This window comes from Octopus sinensis, linkage group LG27 (genome assembly GCF_006345805.1).
Source record: "Octopus sinensis linkage group LG27, ASM634580v1, whole genome shotgun sequence".
Taxonomy (NCBI): Eukaryota; Metazoa; Mollusca; class Cephalopoda; order Octopoda; family Octopodidae; genus Octopus; species Octopus sinensis.
This window is the reverse complement of record NC_043023.1, coordinates 8,337,315-8,349,170: the sequence shown is the minus strand read 5'-3', so window position 1 is coordinate 8,349,170 and position 11,856 is coordinate 8,337,315. Positions and strand designations below refer to the sequence as shown.

At 37.8% G+C, this 11,856-nt stretch overlaps 1 protein-coding gene across 1 annotated transcript; it reads left to right on the top strand.

Annotated features, from left to right (window-relative positions):
* The first annotated feature begins 1,027 nt into the window (after positions 1 to 1,027).
* LOC115225504 (craniofacial development protein 2-like) lies at positions 1,028 to 10,161 on the top strand. Its single transcript, XM_029796458.1, has 4 exons — positions 1,028 to 1,126; positions 4,474 to 5,641; positions 7,860 to 7,886; positions 10,043 to 10,161. The coding sequence occupies exons 1-4, from the start codon at positions 1,028 to 1,030 to the stop codon at positions 10,159 to 10,161; spliced, it is 1,413 nt and encodes a 470-aa protein (XP_029652318.1).
* The last annotated feature ends 1,695 nt before the right edge of the window (positions 10,162 to 11,856 follow it).

Genomic DNA, 11,856 nt, shown 5'->3' with positions numbered 1-11,856 from the left:
AATATTGCTTTTATCCTGCGATAATATTCTATTCTGATCCTTTCCCTCATCACTGAATATTTTATCATGTCCACTTCAAGTAGCGATAAGTACATGTATCTCTCCGCTGGTTCTAATTCCTTTATGACATTCTGCGGGATGTTTCTGTCGTTTTTCCTTTGATAAATGTAGCTTTTGCTCATTTATCGAGGTAAAATTACAACGTGATATCGTCGCAGAATTGTTTAATATCTCCTGCCAAAGACGAAACATTAACGGACTATATATTTATCCACAATTTTCAAGCATAAATATACATATGACTATACGCGCACTTTCCACAATATACCAAACAGTGATGTAGAACATAAAGACTTATGTAAACACACATCGTCACACACAAACACGCTCAACTCACACACACTCACATACATATATATATAGAGAGAGATAATGTGAGTTAGAGAAGGGCAAAAGAAGGTTAAGAAAGAAAGATAGAAAGATATTAAATTTGAGGAAATATATACTCAGGAATATAGTATGAACAAGACTGGTTCAACTTAGAAATATTTTAAGCTCAGAAGATTTGCAAACGATCCATTTTCAATTTTCACGATTGCATTATTGGATAGATCTCTGAAAGATAATTTATGAAGAAAAAACATAGAAGTGATTAGTCATATATTTCAAAGATTATGTCCAATGAATTAGCTGCTGAAATAGAAGATAAATAAGTAGAAGTGAGACAATTTGGTGAAGACGATTATAAAAATGATAAGTGAAGATTTTAAAGGTGTATGGCATAGTGTTAAGTGATGATGAAAGCGATAATTATGATGATGAGGGCATTGACGGTGACGGATTTTGTAGTGATGAAGTCGTTTCGGTCTGCTGGCATTGCATCTGTGGTTCCAGATTATGATATGGATGATGATGATGGTGATGATGGCGATGATGGTGACGACCACCACGAGGACGCAGACGATGATTATGATGACAATATTTACCGATGGTGCTCTTAATATTTGGAATGATGATGATGAGGAGGATGACGCTGATATGCAAAGTTGAAACTATAACAAAAGAGAAGGATGAGAATAGGAATAAAACTAACGACGAGCAGTTATTGATAAATGAGATAAAAAGGGTAAAGAAGACTAAACTAGAACTGGAGACATGTATCTATCTATCTATCTATCTATCTATCTATCTATCTATCTATCTATCTATCTATCTATCTATCTATCTATCTATCTATCTATCTATCCATCTATCTATCTATCCATCTATCTATCAATCTATCGATCTATCCATCCATCTATCACTTTATCAATACATCTATCAATCGCCAGACAGATAGTTAAACACATATACACATATACCAATATATATATATGTATAAATTTGTGTGTGTATATATGTATATTTGTGTGTGTGTGTGTTTGCAACACGTTTATACATGTACTCTTTTCAGTAATTTGACAATGGCCATGCTAGAGCCTTTATTCGAACCAATCGAGCCCAGCATTTATTTGTTGAAAGACTAGCACTTATTCTCTCGGTGTCTTTTGCCGAACCACTAAGTTACAGGGTGTGTAACACCAACACTGGTTATTAGGTGATCTTGAGGGAACACAAATATATACATAAATCTATATATATTTGTGTGTCTGTGCTTGTGCTAGTACTAGCACTAACCACTTTCCAATACCCAGACCAGAAAACATCATCTACACACCCATACACAATCATTCGCACACCCACACATTACAGACGCACCCATACATCATAGTCACTAGCCCTATCAACACACACACACACACACACACACACTTACACATTCTTACATACACATCCCAACGCGGGATCTCCAGTTGTTTATTATCTCCCCGACTCTCTATCTCTCCCGTCAAGCTATGTTTTTCCTAACCAGTTGCCATGCTTGATCCCTAAATCGACAAGATTTTTAATCACTTTTTGTTCATGTTCTCCTTTCTCTTTCTGTTGAGGAGCATAGGCTCGAAAGTAAAAGATGCTCTCACTTTCCCGAGCGTTGAATCTAACACCTGTTTTTGACTTTTATTTTCCCGTAAATTTAATCTACCGACACACAAACACGCAAACACACACACACACACACACACACACACACACACACACACATCTCTATATTAAAAGGATGTGTGTTATAATACTATTCCACAACCATAGGGACAATGCAACATACCTGTATCATCAGCTACCCCATGGTTACCATTATGGTTTCGACACCTGGGCACTGCCCTTCAATCCGGCGGTGTGAACAGCACTAAAATAAGTGTTGTTTGGGAACAAAAAAGTTTTTTTAAACCACAAATTTCAATCAATATCGAAAACAGTGTGGGAGTAGGAACGTCACCTTTTCAGTCGGAATTTCGTGAGACAATTTTCTGTTTAATACAACCCGGTACAACCGCTTAGACATGGAAATTAGAGATAAGTCAATATGTACTGAAAAACAGTCTACTTGACTTCATAGCTAGAAATATATCGACTTCCTTTACTAGAATGTAACATGGTGTTTCACGATGTGAAATCAACACCATAAGGTATTTACTTACAACCTAATAAATGAGAATTTAAATCATTGAATATGGCAAATATGTAAAAAATAATGTCCAATACTTACAAAGCACTAACGTTCTGGCCAATATTTTGTGGAACAGAAGTCAAACTGAGATTTCTACAGTCTACTTCATCACCTCCAAAAATCCATTTACGAATACTGCAAACGTCTGAAACAGCATGAGACTCCAAAAGAAATCTCATGTACATTATCAACACAAAAGTCAACATAAAATGGTGATTTTGCCGGAGCATATTTTCATGTGTAGATTAATCTGTAAAACAAGAAAATACAAAATATCAGACACTCTATTGTTATTTCATTCATTTTGCAAATTCTACGAAGGACAAATATTGGTCCCTGTTTCATGCGATGAATTTATCCTTGATTTCACTTACTTTCAAAGTCATAATTTTAAAATAAAGGAAAACTGAATCTCGATCAGAGTGAAGAATATAGTTATAGATTATAGCATTCATGAGTGATAATATGAAATAAAAACTGGAGACCTATCACCTTAAAGCACACACACACACACACACACACACACACACACACACACACACACATACACACACTCGCGAACAGGCATGCCCGCGCGCACACTCACAAATCATCTGTATATATAAAATCATTTGTCTCTCTCTTTGTTCCCAACGCATTCACAAACGGCTCAACCTAACCAAATCAAACTCTACATGATAATACTATCAGAACTCGTGAGTGTCAACATGTAAATGTTTCGCATTAAAACAATGCAACATTGGCACTGATTCCGTATTACCTCTCAAAACTCGAAGAATAAAAGTGAAAGAATAACATCTATATTGTAATGTGATATATTGTTTCACTTCCATAAACTTACTTTTAACTCTAACCTCGACGACGACATCACCTTTCGCATATGATTGGGTAATTGTCTGTGAATGTATGAGTCTAACTGTATGAATGTTTATATTTCTCACAGTGTGTGTTTGTGTCTTTCCACGTGAGTTAGGTTATTAAACATACTATACGTGTGTGAGGGCTGATCAGTGTCAATGCCAGTTCCATTACCAGTTAATAACAATCGCAGCATGTGTAAGGTTGCAAGCTATTGGCAATTACATATTTACCCTTACATTAAGACATTTATCCTATATCTATATACTTCTTTGTTTCTCTGATGAGACACCAAGCTAAGAACATTTCCTCCTTCTTCTTTCTTCTTTCTCATTTTTCCATTCCTAGTTTCCTCTCGCCGTTAGTTGCCTTAAATGTTTTCATTACTGACAGCTTGTTGTTGTTTCTCTTCCGTAAGCTAACCATTTTCAATGACCACTGAAAGGATAGTTTTAGCTCCATCTCTTAGAATTTCGTTAAGTAAATTATTCGCTTCTCCCCTTGCTTAATTCCGACCGTCCCTTGTCCGCTGAGCGCCCGCCCTCACCCACCCCCACCACCAATACCGGATATCTCTATTCTCTCCCCTTCTCTTTCTTATCTCTTTTCCTCTCTTTTTCTATCTCCCTCCCTTGGCCCTATGAAGCAAAAAGCTATTAGGCTGCCCTTGTCAGGTCAGGTCTGATGTATGCAGCATCGGATCCTACTTCTGGTAAACTGTAAACCAGTACAACCTGTGTCAGTGGGGTAGAAAGGGCTCCTTAGCCGTAGTGAAGGCAATCTGTTTAGGGAGATAACCTTACAATAAATGACTCGGTCCGTAGCTTAGAAATACTGGGTTGACGTCCAGCGGGAACAGCTTTGTTTTATGGAGGAGGAAAGATCTTCTTTAGTACTTGGTTGTACAATGCTTTCCAATGTGTGTAGTAGTGGCGCGCGCACACATTATTAGCCATTTGAAAAGACTGAAATTTACAATTAACTGCACCAGGGTTCCTCTTCCCCAGGGAACCAGACCTAATGGTATACCTGCGGATGTAGGTCCAGTCCCTGCTTTGCCGGGTCCTGTCTCTGATCACGTTGCACCTCCAAGGGCATCCATTGACGGTGATGCCCTCAATCTTAACAGACGGATATCACCTTATGGAGAAGAGTCAGCTCCCAACCAAACAACACCAAACAAACACCTCATCAGCTTTAAAAATCATATGATACTCAGCACCTTCAATGCCCGCACCCTCGGTTCTCTCGGCCGTCTAGAAGAACTTGGTGCAAATGCAGAATCACATGGCATTGATATAATAGCTGTCCAAGAACACCGATTTTACCACCCTGACAACATCCTCAAATACCATCAAGTCGGTTCTTATCAACTTGTAACCTCCTCAGCATCAAAGAATACTGTTAATTCAACGGTTGGAGGTATCGGATTTCTACTTTCATCAAAAGCCAGTGATACTCTCTTGAGTATAGAGTCAATCTCACCTAGAATTATGGTGCTGGAGATAGATGGGAACCCGAAAACAACATTGGTAAGTGTGTATAGCCCATATAATTCGTCTGTGGCAGACGAGATTGAGAATTTTTATACAACCCTTCGTTCAACCATTGAGCAAGTACCTCTCCATAATTTTCTAGTTATAGATGGTGATCTGAATGCTAGACTAGGACCCGATGAGACCAAGTTTACTTTCAACTCTAAAACTAATCGGAACGGAGAAATGCTCAAAGACTTCTTGGCGGAATTTAATCTCTACAACTCCAACAATTATTTTATGAAACCAAAAAGTCAACTTTGGACATTCGAGTCCCCACTTGGTGATAGGGCACAAACTGACTACCTCATCTTTCGAAAGAAGTGGCGCAATAGTGTTAAAAACTCGAGATCCTACTCTTCCTTTAGTTCTGTCGGCTCTGACCACAGAATTGTATCAGCTACCGTTAAGCTTAGTCTTCGCTCATCCAAAAAAGCTAAGCCTCACCCGATGAAAACGATCGACTGGGAGGAAGTCTTATCTAACCCCGATATGTCCAAACAATTTACTTTTGAGGTCTATAACACATTTCAATCTTTGTCTACTTCTGAAATAGATGCTGAGAACATTGAAGAAGTATACAGCAGCCTCATCAAATCAACAGAGGAAGTTGCACTGGCTACTCTTCCCAAAAAGAAGAGTAGGGGCCAGAGCAAACCTTCTAATTCCCCAAATGTCATCGAAGCCAGAAACCATCTAAAGTCTATATCACTAGCTTACCACCGTTCTCCATCCCAGTCACTGAAGATCCAACTCATAGTTGCCAAGAAGAATCTTGATGAGGCTTACTTGAACGCCGAGGTCGACTTTATCAATGGCAAAATTAGCAAACTATCCAAAGAGCACATTAGTAAAAAACACCATCTCGCCTGAAAATCCATCAAAGACCTATCAGGCAAAAATTCTGGGTCATCAATTAGAATTAAAGGGGGATCAGCTAAGAAGCGTTTAGAAAATTGGTCAACTCATTTTAAAAACCTTCTTGGGAAGAATGCCAAAATCCCTGATAACCCCACTCTTCCAAGTGTGCCTATATCAGACACGCTAGACATCAACACCCCTTTTACCATATTTGAACTAACAGCAGCCACCAAGCAACTAAAAGCCTCTAAAGCATTTGGTCCCGACAACATCCCAGCTATAATTTGGAAGGATGATAGATTTCACACACTCCTACTCAACCTTTGCAACCACACACTTTCCACCTTTGTCGCTCCAAAGATTTGTCACCAGTCTCAAATCATCCCAATACCCAAATAAGGCGATTTATCCCTCGTCACCACCTACAGGGGTATATCTCTAACGTAAATTGCTGCAAAACTCTACAACAAACTGATTCTAAATCGTCTTGTCCTTTTTGTTGAACCTTTGCTCCGAAAGAACCAAAATGGATTCAGACATGGGCGCTCAACGCTGAGCCAGATACTATGCCTACGCAGACTTATTGAAGAATCAAAAGCATTTAATCGCGATCTTGCAATGGTATTTGTAGACTTTTCTAAAGCGTTCGATTCTGTAGACAATTACAAGATGTTTGAAATCCTTAAGCTCTATGGGATACCAAACAAAATCATTTCTGTCATCAAGGTCCTCTACACAGATACGTCTTCAACCATCCTAACCCCTGACGGAGAAACATCATCTTTCTCAATCAAAGTCGGAATCCTGCAGGGAGACACACTCGCCCCATTTCTTTTCATCATTGTTGTTGACTATGTGTTGCCTGTCTGTCTCATTGAAACCTTGTAGCCCCAGGGAACTTTATGCTATGTGAATCCCTTACACCCAATAGTTACAATCCATGCCAAATAACCAAGTTGACATCTGAAACCTGTCAACTGAATGTAATTGAATTTAACCAAATAAACACATAAAATGTTTAAATGAATCTCTCAATGCAAAATGTTTCCATCGAAATTAAATACAACCGGTTTTACCACCTCACCATTGTATACTCCGACAAAAAAACCTTTCTTTCTTTTTTGATATCCTAAAAATCTTTAGTAATTGTTCTGTTCTCTACATCCAAAGGCAAAGCACAGATCACTCATTGTTTCCTGAGTCCTCTTGATTCTCAGATACTCCATTTACAGTCCGAATTTTCTGAATTGTCTCTCTCCTGAACAACCAGTAGCCATCAGGCTCAAGATATATTTCGAAGTGTTACATCAATATTTGGAAATGTTTCAGCAGGCCCCCTCACGTGGATAAAAAATGCCTGGCAGGATATGGGCTGAGCTTACAAAGGTTGCAAATTGGGCAATTTCTTCTATTTCAGGAGATTTAAGCCTCACATCTTATTTCTGTGTCAGATAAACTACATAAGGTCACTATAACATTGAACTTGTCACACACTGGTTGATAGGCTACACAGAGTTTTTATAAATCAACCGATTTAAAAGGATTTAAAATGATATTGAATATTCTGAATCCGAATTTTTCTCTTGCAGAAAGGACAAATTCCTCTGGGTCATAATGTTTGTCTCTCTTCCTTAGCCAACCTATTGTTACTTTACGGTCTGTGTTTTCACACATGTCAATTGCATCCAGCGACAATTCTCCATATCTATTCCGAAGAGATTTCAGAAAGTTTCATAAAACATCAGTTAGATCCACCACGTTATCAAGATCTACTTCAACTCCTTGAAAAGCTTCATATCTACTATTAAACCGTAGATGAATTATATTCCAGATTCTCACCAACAGAACGGTTTCAAGGCAATCCATTTTCTCTGCTACTGTCTGTATTCCATACCTTGCTTCAGGTGTTTGTTCCATATCATCTCCAATATTCTTCAGTAGATTTTGAATAATGCAGTTATATCCATTCCATTATATCTTTCCTTCTCTGTATTTAGGCAGATACGAAAAGGAGTTTAGACATAGTAAGAATGCAAAATAGTTAACAACTTCAAAGTAGCAAGATGCTGTAGTCTGTCCAACAAGATTCAGTGAATTAGCAACACGGTGAATGAAAATTGTAGTTTGGTTCCTTGTCTTAAGTCTGAATCACAGTCCTATATGCTGACGGAACATATTACTAGTACTGTCATAGGACTGCTTCTCGCAGTCTTCAATGTTGATTATTTTTCAAGAAATTCTAACAGAGGTAGAACTTCAACTTTGTGAGAAACAGTCTGAAAAAAGTTTAAAACTTTCTATCGGCTTCGCAGAAACAGCATAATGCACAGTAACTGTTAGCTTGTCAACATGAGCCTGGTCCAGTATAGAATAGCAGAAACTGAGAAATACTTGGCAGCTTTAAATTATGTTTCAATATGATTCTTAACAGATTCTGACTGACCAATTTCTTTGTAAATGGTACGTAATATGATTGCTTATCACTTCTGAGATTGCCGACTGCTTTCAAATGAACCATCACAAATGGTTCAAACTGGGCAATAAGTTTTAAAATTATTCCCACCAACAAAAACAAAACGTTCTTGATATGCTTAGATACTATGACCTCATCCCTAATTCTACATTCAAGTCCTCTCTCGACTAGAAATATTATGACAGCTACAACACGGCGCAATATTTCTTGTTTTCCTCTGTTTGTTTTTCCAAGCCCCTGTTAACATGAAAACCCCTACACTAATGATTGTTTTCGACGCAGAATGTTTAGGGCCTTGACTTTTCTTAAGTGTTTTCGTTTTCTACTTTGCTTTTTCCCGATCGTTGGAAAACCTGTCTCATCGGCTTAACATCAATGTACAGTAAAAGTAATAAACGGCACCCTTTGATGGGTGGCACAAGAGCCACTTTATCAACTGCTCCTCAGCAATAACATCAATGGTATAAAAGAATTGAATTATTAAAATAATGACAGTTGCACCCGGTTTTCCTTCACCTGACTAATAATGGAGTCGAGATTCTGGGTAGGAATCAGGGGCCTGCTTGCTTTCACATATCACTGATTTTGACTGAAAGAACGTGGATACATATTTGTGCTGGCATAAAACCACATAGCTGGGCCTAGATCCCTTGATGGTAATTCTTCATCTTCAGTATTTTCGGTTGACACGTGGCCCCTATTTTCTGAAGATGTACTTAGTAGTGTAACTGGTTCCTAAAAAGGGATAGCTGATAGTCCCTTTTTCGAAGCATAACAAAATTTCAGTACTATGTGTCTTTGCCAATGCAGCGGAATTTCTTTCACCATTCTCTTCGGAAATGTTTCTCTTCTAAGCTCCTCCGGACAGTTGAATGTTCCGGGACATATTGGATATTTTTTGTGAGAATATAACCTGAGTACAAAATACTTTCACTTTTCTTAATTGAAATAGTGTCTGCAAATATTAGTGTCCAAGGCATTTTCTGAGGATAGAGAGTGTTTTGGATTAATATGCGTAGCTGCTGCTGACGATCGTTAAGTTTATATATTTTATTGTCTTGGCTATTTTCCCACCTTTTTTTTACATTTACTTTTTTACGGTCAGGAAATTATAATGGTAAGTCTACGATGAAATAACAGCAGCTGTTCAATAGAGGTAGGTAAAAATTGGTGGTATAGACAACCTGAAAGATGAAGTTGCAAAATAGCACCACCAACCGTGACACGTTCTGAATCCCTGTCGTAAGTTAAAATTTTTGTATGTGGAAAAGGTATGTTAAAAAATACAGTCAGACAAATTTATATTTGCTTTTAATAACACGAAAATAACAATAAAAGTAATTATAATACATTGAAAACATTAATGACGAAACAATCTAAAATATTTTGTTTAAAAAATGAACAATAAGTTCTAATACGTCGTAAAATATTAACAGAAAAAATTAAAAACAAATTATATTCGATTAATTGAGCTTTTAGAGATATATTGAGTTAAATATCAGTCAAAATGAAACCAATAATAATGGGTAATGTTACAAAAATAACTTGGCTACCTTCAATGATCAAAATGAATTATTATTTTAGATTTAGTTTTATTTTTCAAAAGCATTATTAATTTATTAAGATAGCATAGGAGGAAATAAAACATTCATTATAAATAAGGATAGCCAACTTATTTTTTGTACATTTCGTTACTTTTGGTTTAAGTTTCATTGATGTGTCCCTTACATGACCCTACAGATTTCCAAAGTGACCCTCATCTCACCAAAATTGATTTAGACCAATCTCTGGAAATGGCATTTTCATTGATAACATTGTATTTCTAGATGGTTCATTTAGTTTTCAAAGCAAGTGCGGAATTTCTGTGAGGACTTCTATTAGTATTGAATGAAGCAAAGTGAAAAGAAAACGATTCATACATGGCCGTCTGAGCTGCTTTGTACGCCCCATGGCAAAACACTACACTGAGGCCCATACAAACACAAACACCCAACACTAAAAACAAGAATTTATATAGTTATGAAAAGGAAATTGAAGTTCTAAAATGAACAAAACCATGAGATGCTAAAAATTGTAGTCTTTTTCGGCTTCATTAAAAGAACATTCTTTATAGAATGGTTGAATGTGTTATGACAAAGAATTTTCAAGGAGTATTTTTTCAGTTTCCAGAATAGTAATTTCAAATGTTTGAACTGGAATAGCATGAAATAGAGAGGAAAAGGTTATTCCGTGTTCCTTAGATAATAACAGTACAGTCAGTAATAACCATGGACACCTGATGGATTATATTCATGCGATCATTTCTTCAGGTTATATGGTACTAAAGTTGGAAGTAGCGGATGGAGAACTGAGAATAACACGGGTGTGCAACTTATGCTTAGCGGAAACCGTGGGTATCATCGCATCCAGAGAAAACATAAATAGACATTCCGTGTCATGAAAGCAGATATCATGTAAGCATAGAAGCAAGGCAACAATCCTAGAATTCGAAAAATCATTTTGAAGGAGAAAAACATTAACTGCGTTTAGCATATAACGGAACAATAGAACGTATAAACGATTAAACAAAAGAACCATGATTTTCATATGCTATACGCTAAACCATTATACCACCAAAAGGAATTAAAAGGAGAATATAATTTGTCAACTCAGACAATGAACTCCAACAAGTGAATTGCTGTACTTGTAGACCCTACTACGTCTGAATTCATTGAGCAGGTGCCGGCTGTGACAAATGGTATACCAACGAACTATACCACCCATCCTAGTATTAGCACTGCTTCTCAGGGGGAGGACGACTAGGGTCAGAAGTGAAACCACAACGCCCAGGCCCTCTTTGCTTAACTCGATTACTTCACAAGAAGAGGGGAAGAATTTGAAAGCGACGAGGGCTCCACAAAAAAATTCCACGGGTGAATTTAGCTCCAGCGACAGATCTTAGAAGCGTCCGGTTGAACAATGGCTTGAACATTATTCCGGACAACATTATGAAGGGTGACGCTACCGGGAAGGTAAGAAACGTGGTGCAATTGGTACATCAGGCTTTCCAATATAATTTGGGCTTGAAGGAAAGCAAGAGCAACAAGCAGGACAGTTTCCATAAGAATCAGCGTCAGGTGGCAGAATTGAGGAAAGAGAAAGACAGCTTAAATATGGTGGAAAGAAGCATACAGTGAAAGAACAAAATTAGTTAAGTTAATTTTTTGGCTCAAAACGCAAAAAGCAAGGTCATGTAGGGGGACATGGAATTATGTACAGGATGGTGTTCATGCAAAGGGTTCCGGCCATTTCTGGTCAAGAGAGACTGTGAACCGACCAGTCGTCGGCATCTTCACTGTCTCGTCCGGTAGCTTATTCCACGGATCCGCAACCCGGACGGAGAAAGCCCCTCTCCTTCGATTGAGATGAAATCGTTGCAGATAGAGCTTTTCGGAGTGACCCCGTAGCCGACGCTCTGGAGCAGGAGTGAAGAACAGCTCGTTCGAGAGGTTACACTTTCAGTTTATGGTGTTGTGAGCAAG

Coding starts and splice junctions, on each gene's coding strand:
- LOC115225504 (XM_029796458.1), top strand. CDS start 1,028: ATGACGCTGATATGCAAAGTTGAAACTATAACAAAAGAGAAGGATGAG. Junction 1,127..4,473: donor TGATAAATGAGATAAAAAGG/GTAAAGAAGACT, acceptor CCTCTTCCCCAG/GGAACCAGACCTAATGGTAT. Junction 5,642..7,859: donor TACTCTTCCCAAAAAGAAGA/GTAGGGGCCAGA, acceptor CTCTGTATTTAG/GCAGATACGAAAAGGAGTTT.